General features: G+C 37.5%; 1 protein-coding gene across 9 annotated transcripts; it reads right to left on the bottom strand.

Moving 5' to 3' along the window:
- Positions 1-11,581: 11,581 nt before the first annotated feature.
- LOC311080509 (uncharacterized protein) lies at positions 11,582-22,328 on the bottom strand. 9 transcript variants are annotated; one of them, XM_084110504.1, is made up of 7 exons: positions 22,149-22,328; positions 21,416-21,505; positions 17,203-17,248; positions 16,219-16,254; positions 16,102-16,179; positions 11,946-12,031; positions 11,582-11,768 (listed from the first exon to the last, which is right to left on the bottom strand). In XM_084110504.1, exons 2-6 carry the CDS (start codon positions 21,495-21,497, stop codon positions 11,986-11,988), a joined length of 288 nt encoding a protein of 95 aa, XP_083966630.1. In that variant the 5' UTR covers positions 21,498-21,505; positions 22,149-22,328; the 3' UTR covers positions 11,582-11,768; positions 11,946-11,985. The 9 variants fall into 9 exon arrangements, 4 of the variants coding, with proteins under 4 accessions (XP_083966630.1, XP_083966628.1, XP_083966629.1 ...); XR_014605620.1 differs by lacking the exons at positions 16,102-16,179; positions 16,219-16,254 and adding an exon at positions 17,316-17,388 and having other exon boundaries at positions 11,946-12,028; XR_014605621.1 differs by lacking the exons at positions 16,102-16,179; positions 16,219-16,254 and adding an exon at positions 17,316-17,388.
- Positions 22,329-23,940: the final 1,612 nt, after the last annotated feature.

The raw sequence follows: 23,940 nt of genomic DNA on the forward strand, positions 1-23,940 counted from the left end.
CACATTACCTGCAGATAATACTGCAATGAAGACATGGGTTCAAACCCCGCAAATGCTTTTCCCATTATTTAACACGAAGGTCTCCATAAAACAACATCCGAAACACCCATTGACACCTTAGACTCAGTGGCTCAGAAGATAAACTGTTGTGCTTTACTCTTGGAGTCCTGGGTTCGAGCCCCACTATTGCTAAGGTTTAATTGTTGTCGTTAAATCAGACAAACTGCCCCAAACAGCTTCTCTCAGTGTGAAAGCCACGATGGCACTAGTGGCTAAACACACGTTGGTTGCGGACAAGGCTGCGATAGAGGCATGGGTTCAAACCCCACCTCATCATGTGGGAAACATGAGAAAAGAAAGCTGAGGCAACAGCAAAGTACCTGGGGCGGTACACCAAACAAGAGGCGTGATGGAAAAGATGGAGACCTGAGGCTCACAGAAAACTGAACACAACTGAAACACGGACTAACTGGCTGAGAAACCTGGGGCGGTAAAACAGACGAGCTACACAACAGTGAGAGACTCAGGCCGGCAGACAAACCTGGGGCGGTAACACAGAGACTCGGGCCGGCAGACAAACCTGGGGCGGTAACACAGAGACTCGGGCCGGCTGAGAAACCTGGGGCGGTAACACAGAGGAGAGATGAAGGCAGGACTGGAAGAGAGAAAGAGATGCAAAGAAGGGGAAAAAAGCTTTTAAAATAAAAATTTTTTCACTTTTTTTTTTCCATTTAATTAAAAAAATCCAATTTTTTCCCCAAAAATCTTCACTCCCATTAAGAGGAGCAGCAGAGTGGGGATTCGAACCCTGGTCTCCCACATCAGGTTTAGCTCTCACACCATGAGCTCTGACCGCTGGCCCACCAGCATCTCACAACAAGAACTGTTCGTTTGTATACTTTGTGGAAAAGCAATTGCAGACATTTTGAAAAAAAAAAAAGTAATAATAAAATGCTAAAAACTTTAAAAACAGAATTTAAAACTGTCTAAAACTTAATAAATGTCAATTGACATATATACATTCATCAACAGTGCACACACACTGCAAAAAATATATATATTTTTAAAAGTAAAACAATAATTGAAGTAAGTTTGACCACAATAGGATGTTTCTATTAACTGCATCACTTCCGGTTGTGTAAACCGCATCACTTCAGTTCATAGAAACATCCTGACGGGTGTAAATGTGTCTAAAACTACAATGTGAAACAAATTCAAAAATTATACTTCAGTAATTTACATTTATGCATTTGGCAGATGCTTTTATCCAAAGCGACTTGCATTGCATTTCAAGCTACATATTTACATTCTTATCAGTTCTTGCTTTCCCTTAGCGTTGCAAGCGCTCAATATCAATAATACTCATTTTTTGGCTTGATCAAACTTCTTTGCAGTTTTGTTGTGATGATACTTCTAATTACATTCATGTGTTTCATGCCACAAACCATAAGAACGCTGAATAGAAAGAAAATTTTAGTGTGTATGTTTTTTCACACTGCATTACTTGATGCCTTATTATTAATCTGGTGTATGTTGTGCTCCACACTACTGAACTCAACTGTGTTCATCAGCTTTCACTGCTGAATGAATGCTGTGTGACTCACATGTGGTAGAAGTCGAGGTTATGGCCTTCAATCTGTCTCTGTGATTCTGGGGACGCAAAAAAACATGTTTTACAATCTCTCCATCCGGTTCTCAATGTGTAAATAAAACTTACCAAACAGTTACCGAAAGGGAGAGTTCACCCGAAAATGTAAATTCTGTCATCATTTGCTCACCCTCATGTCATTATAAACCTGCATGACGTGGAACACAAAAGAAGATATTTTTGTTTCAATGGGTTTTAATGACCACTGACTTCTATTGGATGGAGAAAATAAAACAATTACTACTTTTTACAGGCACCCTCATAAATGCGATTATTATATTGCAATTAAACTTTACCTCATGTAAACAATTCTTTGATCAAATTGATGCAATTAAGCTCATAATTGTGGTAACAACACTGTCAGAAATTAGGGGTACAGTAGGAGTCCATTTCTGTCCCCCAAGATTGTACAATCTACACTAACGTACCCCATAGGGCTTATTATTGGACCTCAAGGTACATACATGTACCTTTTTGAGGGTCAAAAAGCATTAAAAGGTACATATATGTACCGTTTCTTTTAAAGGTTAAGGTACAATATTGTACCCTTGATGGTACAGCCCCAGTGACAAGCCATTGTACCCCTAAAGGTACAGTTATATACTTTATTTTCTGAGAGTGAATAATCGTAGTAAAATACGTGGCGTATGCATCTAAACCCTTCAATCACATCTATTCCACTCTGACCAAAGTGTGCATGTGCTTGTGATGGACACTAGTGAGATGTCATGCACAGATTTGTAACCACAGCAGTAAAGGCAGCGTCACATTTTTGGGGTGTTGAAGAAACTGAGTTCACGTTGACAACGTTGCGCGACACGAATGTAATGTAGTGTATTGTTGGTCAAAAACATTGACATGAAGACATTTAGGCGCATCACAGTCAAAATCCAATACATCATAGAAATGTGTTTTGCATCTGACGCAAGTAGATGATGAGTTTATCATTTGTGCTGTGCACTGGGGTATGTGAATAATGGCGGTAAAAATAACCACAATTCTTAGTGAATAATCAGAATAATGAAAATTGCATTGTAAACAGGAGTGAAGAGGTTTGCTTGTGTCATTTAAACATCTTAAAGCGATTAAGTCCTTTACTCTGATTTTTGGACATAATAATCACCATTATTGGTGTACATGTAAGCATAGTCAATGACACATTTCTCAAAATATATTTTTTTATATTCCACAGAATGATCCAAGTCATACTGGTTTGAAACAACATGAGGGTGAGAAAACGATGACAATTATTAGTTGAACTTTCACTAATTCACTTACAGTTGTGGTCAGAATTATTGGCACCCCTGGCAAAGATGATCAAAGATGGCTGTAAAAAATAGGCTAAATCTTCATTGTTTATGTTTCATTCAAAAAATTTGCTAAAATCTATCGTTTCATTAAAGTAAAAAGAAATTGAAAGTGGGGGAAAACTCACATTATGAAATAAATGTTTTCTCCAAAATACGCACCATTTTATTAAATACTGATCAGAGACCATTCCTCCATACAGAATCTCTCCAGATCCTTCAGATTCCCAGATCCATGTTGGTGCTCTACTCATTGGGGTTCTGGTCAGGGGACTGGGATGGTCATGGCATTTTGTGGTCAGTGACACATTTTTGTGTTGATTTTGATGTTTGTTTTGGATTGTTGTCCTGATGGAAGATCCAACCACGGCCCATTATAAGATCTCTAGCAGAGGCCGTCAGGTTTTGATTTTTTAGCTTTTGGTATTTGCTAGAAACCATTAGGGGTGGGGAAAAAATCGATTCTTAGATGCATCGCGATGCGGGACGTGGACGATTCTGAATCGATTCACAAATGTCAAAAATCGATTTTCTAAAAAAAAAATAAAAAAAATCTAATAACGTAACATTGACGGAACGCAAAAGGCGGAACTCTGAAGCGGACGTGCAGTGCGCGGACAGTCTGTGGCGTGCACATAACAGAGACGCATGATGGCTGAGCGCCAAATTCGAACGGCACCCTCTTTGTTAAAAGCTAACGTATGGAAAATTGGCAATTTCATTGTGATCTATTTAGTATTTTTTTGTATGAGAGCTAATTTCTGTATTGTTTAGTTTTCACATCGATATGCTGTAAACCGATCTGTATGCAATATGTGCAATGCCAGTCACAAAAAGTTACATTTTGACTGTAAGTTACTCTCTGCAGATGTTCATTCACTTTCTTTGTATAAGCTGTTTTTGATTGTGGTATACAGCAAACATTTCAAGTCATAACTCTTTATTATTTAGTTGTGTATAAGAGCGGCTTTGTATGTTACTAATTATTCAGAATATGCATAAGTCCACAAGCATTATATGATAGCTTCTGGTACATAATTCTATATTTTTGAACGAAAACTGTTTGTGAATTTGCTACAGCAAAATGTTTTTTTGTCTGAAGGATTATATTGCTCATTGGAAATAACAAGAGGATGTTGGTTAGAAGTCTATTATTAAATGCTAGAGATTCAGAATATGCTGAAGTTTGTATTAATTTACTACAAGTACGCTGCTAGTACAGGCACACATTTATTTTCCTGTTGGTTCTCAGCAATGTTGGGACATATGCTGGCAAATGTAACCTTCCCTGAGAATTGAACTTAATAAATGTGAAAGACACTTTAATGTCTCCGTTTGTCATTCTGTATAGCAAAGCAGATGAGAGTAGATCATGATCAGAAACCCGATTAGAAATCATTATGAATAAAATCGAATTGTTGAATCGTGAGATGGTAAAAGATTCCCACCCCTAGAAACCATGTATCTGAACAAGATGTCCAGGACCTCCAGCAAAAAAAAATAGGCCCACAGTATTATAGATCCAGCAGTATATTTAACCGTGGGCATGGGGTACTTTTTATCCCTGTTTGCACCAAACCCAAAAACCTCTTTTGTTTAGTTTCATCTGACCACAGAATCCAGTCCCGTCGTGTCTGACAATCTGACCACTGAATATGCTGGAGCTTGTTTTTGGATTAGCGAGGAGGATTTTTCTTGAAACCCTCCCAAACAACATGTGGTGATGAAGGGGTTGTTTGATATATTTTTTTAGGCTTTCTGACCCCAAGACTCAACTAATCTCTGCAATTCTCCAGCTGTGATCCTTGGAGAGTCTTTGGCCACTCAAACTTTCATCCTCACCGTACATTAAGACAATATAGACACACATCCTCTTCCAGGCAGATTCGTAACATCTTTAGCTCTTAATTATTGCCCTGATGGTGGAAATGGGAATTTTCAATTCTTTAGCTATTTTCTTACAGTCACATTCTAGTTTGTGAAGCTCAACAATCTTTGCTGCACATCAGAACTATATTCTTTGGTTTTACTCATTGTAATGGATGATTAAGTGAATTTGGCCTTTGTGTTTCCTCATATTTACATATATTCTGGTGTGCTAAAAATGTATATTAATGGGAATATACTTCAGAGATATTTTACTCATAACAAATTCTAGGGGTGCCAATAATTTTGGCCAATGTATTTTGGAAAAAAACATCACAATGTGATTTCCCCCCCACTTTCAATTCTTTAACTTCAATGAAAGGCTAGATTTTGTGATTTTTTTTTAATGAAAGATCAAAAGGATAAACAATGCAGATTTATTTTTACAGTCATCTTACCAGGGACGCCAATAATTCTAACCACAACTGTAGGTATTGACTACCCTACGAAGCACAAACTTAAAGTGTCCAATTAACCATGGTTTTGTTATAGTAAAAGTATAGCCAACTAGCCTAGCTAACCATGTTGTTTTTTTGGCGGATTGATTAGCCTACAATTTGTATAAAAGTTAAACTATGGTAAGTGTAGCAAAACCATGGGTAATATGTGGTTATCCGGGTTTACAATAACCTTATTTTTTAGTAAAACCATGGTTCATTTTCGTAAGGGCCATTAGACTATTACCTAAAGTGACACCACAACATCAGCAAATAAAAAGCCCTATTGCTTATTATTCTACTTTATAAGCTTTATAGGAATCACTTAGATTTACATTATAAAGGTAAAGCAACAATTACTGATTAATTTGTTCTTGTAAAGGTCTGACAAGTGAGTTGAGAAATAGAGCAGCATGTAAACAGTCGAGCAGCATCAACCAGTGACTCCAGCAAACTGATTTGATATCAGAAGAATAATACATCAATACTAACTTAATTAACAACTTAAATACAAATGAGGACTGTTATATAATCCGTGATAGTGATTTTACAAGAGAAAAGCACTTTATGCTTAAAGTTACTTACAGGTGAGTCGCGTGACATTGTCGATTTCCCCCATTATCGCAATGTGTGTCAGTAGAATTTGCTGATGGGCTGGAATATGTGCTGTTGAATGACACTGTCACTGAGCTGTCATCTGCAGGATCTGTACTTTTATGACTGTAAAACGATGAGAACGGACATCAGTGTCATCATGTTGTTGACAAGGATCAAACGGTGTCATGAACGTGAAGCACTTGCGCCTGTAGAGGAGCGAATGACAAACTGCACCAGTTTCTACCAGACGAGTCGTGTCTCACCAGCAACAGACTGAAAACCACTTCAAGTTGGGTTACTGACTCAGTTCTTAAACGTCTAGTTTACTTTAACATTTTCATACTCATAAGAAAACTCAGTTTATTACGTTAATGTAAGACAGATGAAAAACAGGCGATGACCGGCTCCCTCTTGTGGTCAACAAGTGTATCAGCAGCATTAATACAAGAAACACCAAACTCAAAGTGGCAGTCGTTGGGAAGAGGGCACAACGTTGTATTTGATATATTTTAAAACAAATCAGGGATTTTGTCAGCATCTAAACCAGTAGATAAACTTTAGAGTCTACAGGTAGGCCTAGCTTATTCAAATCAAATGAACTGTGGTAAGAGTCAGACAGATAAATGTGTTGATCTGAGAGTCACATGGAGGACACTCAAACACAAATATAGGGATAAAAGATCTTCTAAAACACTCCCTTTGGATGTGAAGTTTTTTAATGATATTATAAGTGTTCTTTATCGTTTTCTGTTCACAGTTTAAACAATGGTGTTTGCAGATTCACACCACTTTTAGAGAAAAGCTTTATTGTTTATTGTACAAAGGACCGATGGTCTAATAGTCTAATGATTATTAAAGTCGGTATCAAAATGACTACCCAGCTAAAACCAGTCTAGGCTGGTTGGCTGGTTTAAGCTGGAAGTAGCTGGTTTCCCAGACTGGCCAGCTAAAATCTTAAACCAGACTGGGAGACCAGCTAAAACAGAGAGCTTTTCCGGCAGAGAGCCTATCCTAGAACAGATATAACACTATGCAGGTTTGTTCAAAACAGATTTTCTTAAATCGATTGTACTGATAGGATTATAAAGCTAATTCTGCACCAATCAAATATCTTCCACACTTCTCACTGTGATCGTAACAGAGTAGAGCAGTCTATACAACGAGTAAATGTTCAACAGAGAAATGGGGGCAATAATTTATACTAAAATATGTATTTGCATGCGTCATAAAAACCCAAGAAATGTTTTAACAGGACTGTTTAATAACTGTAATGGGATCCTATATGAACAATACATGACAGATTACTGCTGTTAAATAAGTAAAAGTCTATTACATCGAGATTGCTTTTGTTTTGTCTGTAACTTAGTGTTGTAAAACTGCCTTTCTGATTTACAACTGTAGACAAAGAAGCTTTATGCAGTTTATATTGTAGCATAGGTTACTTTGTTGACACACAGACACAACTATTTTACTTTTTTTAATATAAATTAGCCAGTAAAAAATCTGACATGCTGGTAAAATATCTTACAGGTAATATTAGGTTTAGTAGTCGAATCAGCATAGATGGTAGGAAAAATTAATAAAGTTTCTAAAAAAAAAAAAGCATAGTTAAGCATAGTGGACGGTGAAACACTTTTTTTTGTTCATTAGACTCGATATGCAACGGTGTAATTCACACAAATCACCACAGGAGGGCGAAACACTTTTATGTTCATTAGACTCGATTTGCAATGGTGTAATTCACACAAATCACCACAGGAGGGCGAAACACTTTTATGTTCATTAGACTCGATTTGCAATGGTGTAATTCACACAAATCACCACAGGAGGGCGAAACTCTTTTATGTTCATTAGACTCGATTTGCAATGGTGTAATTCACACAAATCACCACAGGAGGGCGAAACCCTTTTATGTTCATTACACTCGATTTGCAATGGTGTAATTCACACAAATCACCACAGGAGGGTGAAACACTTTTATGTTCATTACACTCGATTTACAATGGTGTAATTCACACAAATCACCACAGGAGGGCGAAACCCTTTTATGTTTATTACACTCGATTTACAACGGTGTAATTCACACAAATCACCACAGGAGGGCAAAACTCTTTTATGTTCATTAGACTCGATTTGCAACGGTGTAATTCACTAAAATCACCACAGGAGGGCGAAACTCTTTTATGTTTATTAAACTCGATTTGCAACGGTGTAATTCACACAAATCACCACAGGAGGGCGAAACCCTTTTATGTTCATTAGACTCGATTTGTAACGGTGTAATTCACTAAAATCACCACAGGAGGGCGAAACTCTTTTATGTTCATTAGACTCGATTTGCAACGGTGTAATTCACTAAAATCACCACAGGAGGGCGAAACTCTTTTATGTTCATTAGACTCGATTTGCAACGGTGTAATTCACACAAATCACCACAGGAGGGCGAAACTCTTTTATGTTCATTAAACTCGATTTGCAATGGTGTAATTCACACAAATCACCACAGGAGGGCGAAACTCTTTTATGTTCATTAGACTCGATTTGCAATGGTGTAATTCACACAAATCACCACCGGAGGGCGAAACCCTTTTATGTTCATTACACTCGATTTGCAATGGTGTATTTCACACAAATCACCACAGGAGGGCGAAACACTTTTATGTTCATTACACTCGATTTACAATGGTGTAATTCACACAAATCACCACAGGAGGGCGAAACCCTTTTATGTTTATTACACTCGATTTACAACGGTGTAATTCACACAAATCACCACAGGAGGGCGAAACCCTTTTATGTTCATTAGACTCGATTTGCAACGGTGTAATTCACTAAAATCACCACAGGAGGGCGAAACTCTTTTATGTTCATTAGACTCGATTTGCAATGGTGTAATTCACACAAATCACCACAGGAGGGCGAAAACCTTTTATGTTCATTAGACTCACTTTGTAATGGTGTAATTCACTAAAATCACCACAGGAGGGCGAAACTCTTTTATGTTCATTAGACTCGATTTGCAATGGTGTAATTCACACAAATCACCACAGGAGGGCGAAAACCTTTTATGTTCATTAGACTCACTTTGTAATGGTGTAATTCACTAAAATCACCACAGGAGGGCGAAACTCTTTTATGTTCATTAGACTCGATTTGTAACGGTGTAATTCACTAAAATCACCACAGGAGGGCGAAACTCTTTTATGTTCATTAGACTCGATTTGTAACAGTGTAATTCACTAAAATCACCACAGGAGGGCGAAACTCTTTTATGTTTATTAAACTCGATTTGCAACGGTGTAATTCACACAAATCACCACAGGAGGGCGAAACACTTTTATGTTCATTACACTCGATTTGCAACGGTGTAATTCACACAAATCACCACAGGAGGGCGAAACACTTTTATGTTTATTACACTCGATTTACAATGGTGTAATTCACACAAATCACCACAGGAGGGCGAAACCCTTTTATGTTCATTAGACTCGATTTGTAACGGTGTAATTTACACAAATCACCACAGGAGGGCGAAACACTTTTATGTTCATTAGACCCGATTTGCAACGGTGTAATTTACACAAATCACCACAGGAGGGCGAAACACTTTTATGTTCATTAGACTCGATTTTCAGTGGTGTAATTCACAAAAATCACCACAGGAGGGCGAAACACTTTAAAGTTCATTAGACTCGATTTTCAGTGGTGTAATTCACAAAAATCACCACAGGAGGGCGAAACACTTTAAAATTAATTAGACTCGATTTGCAATGGTGTAATTCACTAAAATCACCACAGGAGGGCAAAACACTGTTATGTTCATTAGACTCGATTTGCAATGGTGTAATTCACACAAATCACCACAGGAGGGCAAAACACTTTTATGTTCATTAGACTCGATTTGCAATGGTGTAATTCACACAAATCACCACAGGAGGGCGAAAACCTTTTATGTTCATTAGACTCACTTTGTAATGGTGTAATTCACTAAAATCACCACAGGAGGGCGAAACTCTTTTATGTTCATTAGACTCGATTTGTAACGGTGTAATTCACTAAAATCACCACAGGAGGGCGAAACTCTTTTATGTTTATTAAACTCGATTTGCAACGGTGTAATTCACACAAATCACCACAGGAGGGCAAAACACTTTTATGTTCATTACACTCGATTTGCAACGGTGTAATTCACACAAATCACCACAGGAGGGCGAAACACTTTTATGTTTATTACACTCGATTTACAATGGTGTAATTCACACAAATCACCACAGGAGGGCGAAACCCTTTTATGTTCATTAGACTCGATTTGTAACGATGTAATTCACTAAAATCACCACAGGAGGGCGAAACTCTTTTATGTTCATTAGACTCGATTTGTAACGGTGTAATTCACTAAAATCACCACAGGAGGGCGAAACTCTTTTATGTTTATTAAACTCGATTTGCAACGGTGTAATTCACACAAATCACCACAGGAGGGCGAAACCCTTTTATGTTCATTAGACTCGATTTGTAACGGTGTAATTCACTAAAATCACCACAGGAGGGCGAAACTCTTTTATGTTCATTAGACTTGATTTGCAACGGTGTAATTCACTAAAATCACCACAGGAGGGCGAAACTCTTTTATGTTCATTAGACTCGATTTGCAATGGTGTAATTCACACAAATCACCACAGGAGGGCGAAAACCTTTTATGTTCATTAGACTCACTTTGTAATGGTGTAATTCACTAAAATCACCACAGGAGGGCGAAACTCTTTTATGTTCATTAGACTCGATTTGCAATGGTGTAATTCACACAAATCACCACAGGAGGGCGAAACTCATATTTCTTGGATTCAATTTGCAACGGTTGCACCTTTTTTTTAATCAAAAAAAGTTTTTCATCAAGAATAGCTGTTTAAACATTTTTTTGTCAGATAATGAAAGTGAAGTATAATTACAAATCCTTGCAATATTAGTGATTATCAAGTATTGTAATTGAGTATTTTTCCACAATGACAAAAATTATGTCTTAAGGTTTGAACTACAAAAAAAGTAATTAAATCTGATGTGAAAGACCAAACCAGCCTTGAGTTCGACACAATCTCTGTGATAGAGAGGATCATTGTTTGATTAAACTTTTTTTTAATTGTTTTTACACTACAAACAAGATAAAGTGATTATAAAGCACATGTTTTTACCTGAAACTCGGTGGTGTAATGGGTAAACGAGTGCCTTTGAATCATAACACTGGAACAGAGACCTGTGATCAAGTCCCACAGACGCGATGAACATCTTTTCCTCAACTTAAGTTAAGATCAAATCTAAATGACCTTAAAAACATCATCAGTGTATCTCAGGCTCAGTGGATAGTTGTCTCCCTTTCAAACCAGAAAGTTCTGGTTCAAACCCAACATTTGCTGAAGTTATTCATCGTTTAACACAAAGCTCTGGATCAAACCTGTTGAAAATGCTCATCGTCTCAGTGGCTCAGGAGAGAAAGCGTTGTGTTTCAATCATGGCGTCCTGAGTTCAAATCCCACTATTGCTGACTTTCAATCGTTCTCGTTAGACAAGGAGTCCCAAAAAACAGTTATTGTTGTGAAATCCATGATGGACGAGTGGATAAACACACACTCTCAGAGGACAAGACTGTGATGAAGACACGGGATCAAATCTCACTTTAACTGCTTTATTGGAAACTCTCAGGATAATAGTGAAAAATAAGTTCCTTCATGTGAAGAAACAAGAGATCTGTGGCTCACAGGTAAGAGCGCTGCCTCACAGTTCAGAGGTTGCTGGTTCAATCCCAGTCGGGTGCAGTTTCCCCCGGAGCTTCCGGCACAGTCACCAGCAGTGGTTATCCTTTTGGACAACAGGGGAACAAAAAAATATTAATAATTTGTATAGAAAAAATTCCACTCCCCACTCGTTTAGGTTCCCATCATTTGCTTTTCAATGGAGTGGCTCTTCAAAAAGAAAGTGATGGGAACCTACATGTTTACCACAGTAAAACACACAATCACACATCATATATATTACCTGTCCATGAGCAGAAGTCCATCATTACAGTCGATGTCTGTCACACGACTCTGAGCTCGGGATGTAATGGTTCAAACACATTCCTTCTGTAAGGAAACACATATATAAAAAAAATAATTACTCCATATTCTACATCTAAAAAACGAGACTGTCAAAGTTAGTCTAAAGACTAGCTAATAAATGAAAATGGAATAAATTGAAAGCCTAAAGCTGTACAGTGTGAAAATATATTGCTGAGTATATTATATTTCAGTGATGCTGTATCAATAATAATCTTTTAATTCAATTCAAATTAAGACAAGACTTTCCTTCACAATAAACAAGAGTAATCCTAAAAGGCTGGTTTCCAGCACATGGTGTTAGCCCTGATCTGTTCTGGACTGTATTTATGATGCTTTTCATCAGAAGTAAAATCACTGCAGTTTTACAGAAGATGAAGAGCAGAAACATCAGAGCTTCTCTCTCCAACTGACTCTATTAACAACATCAGTCCAGTAGATTACTACAGTAAGACTACAACAACAACAACACACAAAAACCACCATATAATTCTACTTATTAATATGAATATCAGATGGCCATTTAAAGATTATAACTGTAGCAGCTAACTCAACAACTACCGCTTCATTAGTTCTGAAGGTCTGAGGGAGTTCAGCAATAGAGCAGAATGTAAACAAACACTAAATTACCTGACAGAGCAACTCGTTTACTGAAGAAATTCTCTTTGTGCAAAGTTACTTACTGGTGAATAGCTTGACACTCGATTCCCGCATTTTATCGGACTATATGTCGGTGTATTTGCTGAAATGTGTCCAGTTGTTTGATATTAATAGCTGTCATCTACATGTGTTGTAGCGACTGTCATCAATGAGTCGCTCTGACAGTGAAACCCGCTCACGCCGCCCAGTGGAGCGGATGAAGAACTGCGCTTCAGTTTCTGTCACTCTATCAGCACTGTAGAGCCGAACTGGTGTTCTGGGGAAGTGAACTTTCGGTCTCGGTGAGAGGGTTGACATTTAATTTTCATATAGTTGAACTAATGTATGATTCTGTCAGGATCTGAGTAAGATCAGCTCTCCTCTCCTCAGCTCTCTTTTTCATGGGGTGAGAAAGACAGATCAAATGTTCTGTTGAAAGTCACACGTCTCAAGAGTAAACACACATGTGGGCGACGAAAGATCTGATTCTTTTAGTTTGTCTATCGGTTAAGTTTATTTGTTTTTATCTATTTTAAGTATTGTTAATTACGTTTGTTCACAGTTAAAAAAATATATATACAACGACTAAACATTTAATGGTGTTTAAAGGCAGTTTTCACTCGTTAATTTAACAGGCACATGCATTTTAAAGTTTCAGATCAGTGTTTCAGCGCCGCCTTGTGGACAATAAGCGTGTGTGCATGAACCACAGCAGTGTGAAAGCATGAGCAGAAAACTATAGTATGTATTTATTAAATCTAATTTATGATACTAAAAGAACAACATAGCCATTAGACTATGGGGTTTTCTTTATTAAATGAATGAGAAACATCCATAGAAGCACATGTTTTTCTGAAAATACAGCAGCATGTGAAATGTTCTCCAGTTTTCCACAACAGACTCAATGAGGGGATCTTCCTCTGTGTCACTGATGAGGAGGAGGTGAATCTCAGAGTCCTCCGAGATCAATGTGTCTCATCCTTGTGGACAATAAGTGTATGTGCATTAATAACTGAAAACAGCAGTTGGAGGAAAGAGGGGCGTCTAATCCTGTTCCCGGTGAGACACTTTCCTGAGTTTAGCTCCAACCTCATTAAACACACCTGGAGCGGCTGATCAAGGTCTTTAGCTTTACTAGAAACTTCCTAACAGGTGTGTTGGACTCTGTGTTTCTAATTCATATAAACTCTATTTACTTGAATAAACAAATTATATTTACTAGTCATGTATGTGTTGTCAGTGTTTAATTGGTTAATATTTTATAATTTGTTGTACATGTGACTGATCCAGGTTCAGGCCTGAGCAGAAGAAATAATAAAGTTTTGTCATACAAATGTACACAGATAATGTGGAGGAAATTATTAAGCGATTCATGTTCTTGAGCCAGTAAATTCTGACAAAGCAAAGAACACAAATACATTGTTCAGCTACTCTGACCAATGCCTGAACTTGAAAAACGTATTTTGAGCACTTCTTGCGTTGGTTTTGCCTCTTCACGATGACTCGCTTAATTTAGTCCTAAATTGTAAGTCGCTTTGGACAAAAGCGTCTGCTAAATGACTAAATGTAAACACAAATACACTTGTCTGCATCACAAACACTGTCTGCCTCATGATGGTTGCAGGCTCTGTGGATGATGAACTGTCCTGAGTTCAAATCTCATTATTGCTTGTTTAATTGTGGGCATTATATCCAACAAAGTGTATCAAGACTGTTTCCAAATGCAAACTGACCAAATAAAGCTTAGTGGCTTCAGAAATAAAGCCTTGTGATTTAAACACAAGTTTCCTGTGAATCCCCCTATTGCTTACATTAATGCTGTAGATAAACTAAAAATCAACTGAATTGAACCAGCTTGGAGTTCACAAAGTCTGGCTCAGTGGTAAATCACTTGCCTCTCATATGTGGGGTTCTTGGATGAAGTCCCACAATTGCAAACATTTTCCCATTATTTAACACAAAGCTCTCAAGAAAAACCCATCCAAAACATCTACTTTCTCTTCTGATTCAGTGGCTCAAGCGGTAAAGCGTTGTGTTATAGATCGTGGAGTCCTGAGTTTGAATCCCACCACTGCTTATATTAAATTTATCACCCATTACTAATATTTTCACTATATATTTCTGTATCAAAGCCCTAAAAAAATCTGTGGCTCAATGGTAAAACACTTGCCTGTCATACAATGAGTTCCTGGTTCAAGTCTTGCAATTTCTGATATTTTCACTATTTCTGTAACAAAGCCCTCAATAAAGCTCAGCCCAACACACCCGTCAGTATCTCAGGCTCAGTGGCTCAGGAGATAAAGTGTTGCGTTTTAATCTTGGAGTCACAAGTTCAAATCCCCCTTTTACATGCGTTACATTGTACATCCAAAAAGATGATCCAAACTCCTTAATCAAAGGTAAGAGCCATGATGGTGCAGTGGTTAAACACACATTATCTACAGATAATACTGCAATGAAGACATGGGTTCAAACCCACCAAAAGCTTTTCCCATTATTTAACACGAAGCTCTCAAGAAAAACCCATCCAAAACATCAACTTTCTCTTCTGATTTAATGGCTCAAGCGGTAAAGCGTTGTGTTATAGATCGTGGAGTCCTGAGTTTGAATCCCACCACTGCTTATATTAAATTTATTACCCATTACTAATATTTTCACTATATATTTCTATAACAAATCCCAGAAAAAATCAGTGGCTCAGTGGTAAAACTCTTGCCTGTCATACAATGAGTTCCTGGTTCAAATCCTACAATTTCTAATATTTTCACTATATATTTCTGTAACAAAGCCCTCAATAAAGCTCAGCCCAACACACCCATCAGTATCTCAGGCTCAGTGGCTCAGGAGATAAAGCGTTGTGTTTTAATCTTGGAGTCACGAGTTCAAGTCCCCCTTTTACATGCGTTACACTTGACATAAAGATGATCCAAACTCCTTAATCAAACGTGAGAGCCATGATGGTGCAGTGGTTAAACACACATTACCTGCAGATAATACTGCAATGAAGACATGGGTACAAACCCAGCAAAAGCTTTTCCCATTATTTAACACGAAGGTCTCCATAAAACAACATCCGAAACACCCATTGACACCTTAGACTCAGTGGCTCAGAAGATAAACTGTCATGCTTTAATCTTGGAGTCCTGGGTTCGAGCACCACTATTGCTAAGGTTTAATTGTTGTCGTTAAATCAGACAAACTGCCCCAAACAGCTTCTTTCAGCGTGAAAGCCACGATGGCACTAGTGGCTAAACACACGTTGGTTGCGGACAAGGCTGCGATAGAGGCATGGGTTCAAACCCCACCTCATCATGTGGGAAACATGAGAAAAGAAAGCTGAGGCAACAGCAAAGTACCTGGGGCGGTACACCAAACAAGAGGCGTGACAGAAAAGATGGAGACCTGAGGCTCACAGAAAACTGAGCACAACTGAAACACGGACTAACTGGCTGAAGAACCTGGGGCGGTAAAACAGAGACTCGGGCCGGCAGACAAACCTGGGGCGGTAACACAGAGACTCGGGCCGGCAGACAAACCTGGGGCGGTAACACAGAGACTCGGACCGGCTGAGAAACCTGGGGCGGTAACACAGAGGAGAGATGAAGGCAGGACTGGAAGAGAGGAGGAGATGCAAAGAAGGGGAAAAAAGCTTTTAAAATTTCTTTTTTAAATATTTTTTTTTTTCATTTAATTAAAAAAATCCCATTTTTTCCCCAAAAATCTTCACTCCCATTAAGAGGAGCAGCAGAGTGGGGATTCGAACCCTGGTCTCCCACATCAGGTTTAGCTCTCACACCACGAGCTCTGACCGCTGGACCACCAGCATCTCACAACAAAAACTGTTCGTTTGTATACTTTGTGGAAAAGCAATTGCAGACATTTTGAAAAAAAAAAAGTAATAATAAAATGCTAAAAACTTTAAAAACAGAATTTAAAACTGTCTAAAACTTAATAAATGTCAATTGACATATATACATTCATCAGCAGTGCGCGCACACTGCAAACAATATATATATTTTTAAAAGTAAAATAATAATTGAAGTAAGTTTGACCACAATAGGATGTTTCTATTAACTGCATCACTTCCGGTTGTGTAAACCGCATCACTTCAGTTCATAGAAACATCCTGACGGGTGTAAATGTGTCTAAAACTACAATGTGAAACAAATTCAAAAATTATACTTCAGTAATTTACATTTATGCATTTGGCAGATGCTTTTATCCAAAGCGACTTACATTGCATTTCAAGCTACATATTTACATTCTTATCAGTTCTTGCTTTCCCTTGGCGTTGCAAGCGCTCAATATCAATAATACTCATTTTTTGGCTTGATCAAACTTCTTTGCAGTTTTGTTGTGATGATACTTCTAATTACATTCATGTGTTTCATGCCACAAACCATAAGAACGCTGAATAGAAAGAAAATTTTAGTGTGTATGTTTTTTCACACTGCATTACTTGATGCCTTATTATTAATCTGGTGTATGTTGTGCTCCACACTACTGAACTCAACTGTGTTCATCAGCTTTCACTGCTGAATGAATGCTGTGTGACTCACATGCGGTAGAAGTCGAGGTTATGGCCTTCAATCTGTCTCTGTGATTCTGGGGACGCAAAAAAACATGTTTTACAATCTCTCCATCCGGTTCTCAATGTGTAAATAAAACTTACCAAACAGTTACCTAAAGTTCACCCGAAAATGTAAATTCTGTCATCATTTGCTCACCCTCATGTCATTATAAACCTGCATGACGTGGAACACAAAAGAAGATATTTTTGTTTCAATGGGTTTTAATGACCACTGACTTCTATTGGATGGAGAAAATAAAACAATTACTACTTTTTACAGGCACCCTCATAAATGTGATTATTATATTGCAATTAAACTTTACCTCATGTAAACAATTCTTTGATCAAATTGATGCAATTAAGCTCATAATTGTGGTAACAACACTGTCAGAAATTAGGGGTACAGTAGGAGTCCATTTCTGTCCCCCAAGATTGTACAATCTACACTAACGTACCCCATAGGGCTTATTATTGGACCTCAAGGTACATATATGTACCTTTTTGAGGGTCAAAAAGCATTAAAAGGTATATATATGTACCGTTTCTTTTAAAGGTTAAGGTACAATATTGTACCCTTGATGGTACAGCCCCAGTGACAAGCCATTGTACCCCTAAAGGTACAGTTATATACTTTATTTTCTGAGAGTGAATAATCGTAGTAAAATACGTGGCGTATTCATCTAAACCCTTCAATCACATCTATTCCACTCTGACCAAAGTGTGCATGTGCTTGTGATGGACACTAGTAAGATGTCATGCACAGATTTGTAACCACAGCAGTAAAGGCAGCGTCACATTTTTGGGGTGCTGAAGAAACTGAGTTCATGTTGACAACGTTGCGCGACACGAATGTAATGTAGTGTATTGTTGGTCAAAAACATTGACATGAAGACATTTAGGCGCATCACAGTCAAAATCCAATACATCATAGAAATGTGTTTTGCATCTGACGTAAGTAGATGATGAGTTTATCATTTGTGCTGTGCACTGGGGTATGTGAATAATGGCGGTAAAAATAACCACAATTCTTAGTGAATAATCAGAATAATGAAAATTGCATTGTAAACAGGAGTGAAGAGGTTTGCTTATGTCCTTTAAACATCTTAAAGCGATTAAGTCCTTTACTCTGATTTTTGGACATAATAATCACCATTATTGGTGTACATGTAAGCATAGTCAATGACACATTTCTCAAAATATATTTTTTTATATTCCACAGAATGATCCAAGTCATACTGGTTTGAAACAACACGAGGGTGAGAAAACGATGACAATTATTAGTTGAACTTTCACTTACAGTTGTGGTCAGAATTATTGGCACCCCTGGCAAAGATGATCAAAGATGGCTGTAAAAAATAGGCTAAATCTTCATTGTTTATGTTTCATTCAAAAAATTTGCTAAAATCTATCGTTTCATTAAAGTAAAAAGAAATTGAAAGTGGGGGGAAACTCACATTATGAAATAAATGTTTTCTCCAAAATACGCACCCTTTTATTAAATACTGATCAGAGACCATTCCTCCATAAGAATCTCTCCAGATCCTTCAGATTCCCAGATCCATGTTGGTGCTCTACTCATTTTCTATGGGGTTCTGGTCAGGGGACTGGGATGGTCATGGCATTTTGTGGTCAGTGACACATTTTTGTGTTGATTTTGATGTTTGTTTTGGATTGTTAAGACTACTTGAAGGCAAGCGAAAGTATGACCACATAACACCCATCTTAATGTCGTTGCACTGGCTTCCAGTAAAGTATAGGATAGAGTTTAAAATTTTATTATTTGTCTATAAAACTGAATAATTTGGCTCCTCAATATTTAATGGATCTTTTGACCCCATACACTCCATCCAGAAACCTGAGATCCTCTGACCTTGGCCATCTTACAGTCCCTAAAGTTAAACTTAAAAAACGTGGTGAACGTGCTTTTGCCGCTGCTGGGCCGAAGCTCTGGAACAGCCTTCCTCCTTCTATTAGGCATGCTCCATCTATCTGTAGTTTTAAATCTCAGCTCAAGACTCATTTATTCACCTTGGCTTTTAACACTCTGTAGTTTGTCTTCCTGGATTTTTCTTTTATTCTATTTAGTGCCTTTTTGTCTTGTCTGGTATTTATGTATGTGGTTTTATTTTTGTGTCTTTTTTATTCCTTGTAAAGCACTTTGGTCAACTTCGGTTGTGTTTTAAATTAGCTTTTGGTATTTGCTAGAAACCATTAGGGGTGGGGGAAAAAATCGATTCTTAGATGCATCGCGATGCGGGACGTGGACGATTCTGAATCGATTCACAAATGTCAAAAATCGATTTTCTAAAAAAAATTAAAAAAAATTCTAATAACGTAACATTGACGGAACGCAAAAGGCGGAACTCTGAAGCGGACGTGCAGTGCGCAGACAGTCTGTGGCGTGCACATAACAGAGACGCATGATGGCTGAGCGCCAAATTCGAACGGCACCCTCTTCGTTAAAAGCTAACGTATGGAAAATTGGCAATTGTTTAGTTAATATTGTTTAGTTTTCACATCAATATGCTGTAAACCGATCTGTATGCAATATGTGCAATGCAATATGTGCAATGCCAGTCACAAAAAGTTACATTTTGACTGCAAGTTACTCTCTGCAGATGTTCATTCACTTTCTTTGTATAAGCTGTTTTTGATTGTGGTATACAGCAAACATTTCAAGTCATAACTCTTTATTATTTAGTTGTGTATAAGAGCGGCTTTGTATGTTACTAATTATTCAGAATATGCATAAGTCCACAAGCATTATATGATAGCTTCTGGTACATAATTCTATATTTTTGAATGAAAACTGTTTGTGAATTTGCTACAGCAAAATGTTTTTTTGTCTGAAGGATTATATTGCTCATTGGAAATAACAAGAGGATGTTGGTTAGAAGTCTATTATTAAATGCTAGAGATTCAGAATATGCTGAAGTTTGTATTAATTTACTACAAGTACGCTGCTAGTACAGGCACACATTTATTTTCCTGTTGGTTCTCAGCAATGTTGGGACATATGCTGGCAAATGTAACCTTCCCTGAGAATTGAACTTAATAAATGTGAAAGACACTTTAATGTCTCCGTTTGTCATTCTGTATAGCAAAGCAGATGAGAGTAGATCATGATCAGAAACCCGATTAGAAATCATTATGAATAAAATCGAATTGTTGAATCGTGAGATGGTAAAAGATTCCCACCCCTAGAAACCATGTATCTGAACAAGATGTCCAGGACCTCCAGCAAAAAAAATAGGCCCACAGCATTAAAGATCCAGCAGTTAATTTAACCGTGGGCATGGGGTACTTTTTATCCCTGTTTGCACCAAACCCAAAAAGCTCTTTTGTGTAGTTTCATCTGACCACAGAATCCAGTCCCGTCTTGTCTGACAATCTGACCACTGAATATGCTGGAGCTTGTTTTTGGATTAGCGAGGAGGATTTTTCTTGAAACCCTCCCAAACAACATGTGGTGATGAAGGGGTTGTTTGATATATTTTTTTAGGCTTTCTGACCCCAAGACTCAACTAATCTCTGCAATTCTCCAGCTGTGATCCTTGGAGAGTCTTTGGCCACTCAAACTTTCCTCCTCGTCGTGCATTAAGACAATATAGACACACGTCCTCTTCCAGGCAGATTCGTAACATCTTTAGCTCTTAATTATTGCCCTGATGGTGGAAATGGGAATTTTCAATTCTTTAGCTATTTTCTTACAGTCACATTCTAGTTTGTGAAGCTCAACAATCTTTGCTGCACATCAGAACTATATTCTTTGGTTTTACTCATTGTAATGGATGATTAAGTGAATTTGGCCTTTGTGTTTCCTCATATTTACATATATTCTGGTGTGCTAAAAATGTATATTAATGGGATACTTCAGAGATATTTTACTCATAACAAATTCTAGGGGTGCCAATAATTTTGGCCAATGTATTTTGGAAAAAAAACATCACAATGTGATTTCCCCCCCACTTTCAATTCTTTAACTTCAATGAAAGGCTATATTTTGTGATTTTTTTGTAATGAAAGATCAAAAGAATAAACAATGCAGATTTATTTTTACAGCCATCTTTGATCATATTTACCAGGGACGCCAATAATTCTAACCACAACTGTAGGTATTGACTACCCTACGAAGCACATTCATTCGCTCCTCAAGCTTTCTTTTTCATCAATAACAAAGGAAATAATGCCATAATCATTACCTTTGCTTGAGCAGATGCCCATCATTATAGTGACTGTCTGTCCACATGCTTCTTTTGGCTGAGTATAACGGTCCAAACACATCCCACATTCTGCAGGGAAAGACATTAATAAACAAAGGCATTGCTCCATAAGTGCATATTCAAACTTTCAATTGTAAAACAGAATAAGAATCTTCATTTACACATTTTAAGTTTTGTTATAGTAAAAGTATAGCCAACTGGCCTAGCTAACCATGTTGTTTTTTTGGCGGATTGATTAGCCTACAATTTGTATCAAAGTTAAACTATGGTTAGTGTAGCAAAACCATGGGTAATATGTGGTTATCCGGGTTTACAATAACCTTATTTTTTAGTAAAACCATGGTTCATTTTCGTAAGGGCCATTAGACTATTACCTAAAGTGACACCACATCATCAGCAAATAAAAAGCCCTATTGCATATTATTCTACTTTATAAGCTTTATATGAATCACTTAGATTTACATTATAAAGGTAAAGCAACAATTACTGATTAATTTGTTCTTGTAAAGGTCTGACAAGTGAGTTGAGAAATAGAGCAGCATGTAAACAGTCGAGCAGCATCAACCAGTGACTCCAGCAAACTGATTTGATATCAGAAGAATAATACATCAATACTAACTTAATTAACAACTTAAATACAAATGAGGACTGTTATATAATCCGTGATAGTGACTTTACAAGACAAAAGCACTTTATGCGTAAAGTTACTTACAGGTGAGTCGCGTGACATTGTCGATTTCCCCCATTATCGCAATGTGTGTCAGTTGATTTTGCTGATGGGCTGGAATATGTGCTGTTGAATGACACTGTCACTGAGCTGTCATCTGCAGGATCTGTACTTTTATGACTGTAAAACGATGAGAACGGACATCAGGTGTCATCATGTTGTTGACAAGGGTCAAACGGTGTCATGAACGTGAAGCACTTGCGCCTGTAGAGGAGCGAATGACAAACTGCACCAGTTTCTACCAGACGAGTCGTGTCTCACCAGCAACAGACTGAAAACCACTTCAAGTTGTGTTACTGACTCAGTTCTTAAACGTCTAGTTTACTTTAACATGTTCATACTCATAAGAAAACTCAGTTTATTACGTTAATGTAAGACAGATGAAAAACAGGCGATGACCGGCTCCCTCTTGTGGTCAACAAGTGTATCAGCAGCATTAATACAAGAAACACCAAACTCAAAGTGGCAGTCGTTGGGAAGAGGGCACAACGTTGTATTTGATATATTTTAAAACAAATCAGGGATTTTGTCAGCATCTAAACCAGTAGATAAACTTAGAGTCTACAGGTAGGCCTAGCTGATTCAAATCTAAAACAAATGTAAGACAGATAAATGTGTTGATCTGAGAGTCACATGGAGGACACTCAAACACAAATATAGGGATAAAAGATCTTCTAAAACACTCCCTTTGGATGTGAAGTTTTTTAATGATATTATAAGTGTTCTTTATCGTTTTCTGTTCACAGTTTAAACAATGGTGTTTGCAGATTCACACCACTTTTAGAGAAAAGCTTTATTGTTTATTGAACAAAGGACCGATGGTCTAATAGTCTAATGATTATTAAAGTCGGTATCAAAATGACTACCCAGCTAAAACCAGTCTAGGCTGGTTGGCTGGTTTAAGCTGGAAGTAGCTGGTTTCCCAGACTGGCCAGCTAAAACAAGTGGCCAAAACCAATCTTAAACCAGACTGGGAGACCAGCTAAAACAGAGAGCTTTTCCGGCAGAGCCTATCCTAGAACAGATATAACACTATAGAGGTTTGTTCAAAACAGATTTTCTTAAATCGATTGAACTGATAGGATTATAAAGCTAATTCTGCACCAATCAAATATCTTCCACACTTCTCACTGTGATCGTAACAGAGTAGAGCAGTCTATACAACGAGTAAATGTTCAACAGAGAAATGGGGGCAATAATTTATACTAAAATATGTATTTGCATGCGTCATAAAAACCCAAGAAATGTTTTAATAGGACTGTTTAATAACTGTAATGGGATCCTATATGAACAATACATGACAGATCACTGCTGTTAAAGAAGTAAAAGTCTATTACATTGAGATTGCTTTTGTTTTGTCTGTAACTTAGTGTTGTAAAACTGCCTTTCTGATTTACAACTGTAGACAAAGAAGCTTTATGCAGTTTATATTGTAGCATAGGTTACTTTGTTGACACACAGACACAACTATTTTACTTTTTTTAATATAAATTAGCCAGTAAAAAACTGACATGCTGGTAAAATATCTTACAGGTAATATTAGGTTTAGTAGTCGAATCAGCATAGATGGTAGGAAAAGTTAATAAAGTTTCTAAAAAAAAAATGCATAGTTAAGCATAGTGGACGGTGAAACACTTTTTTTTGTTCATTAGACTCGATATGCAACGGTGTAATTCACACAAATCACCACAGGAGGGCGAAACTCTTTTATGTTTATTAAACTCGATTTGCAATGGTGTAATTCACACAAATCACCACAGGAGGGCGAAACACTTTT

The sequence above is a fragment of the Abramis brama genome (assembly GCF_963993115.1).
Source record: "Abramis brama genome assembly, chromosome: 4".
In the NCBI taxonomy this organism is placed as follows: domain Eukaryota; kingdom Metazoa; phylum Chordata; class Actinopteri; order Cypriniformes; family Leuciscidae; genus Abramis; species Abramis brama.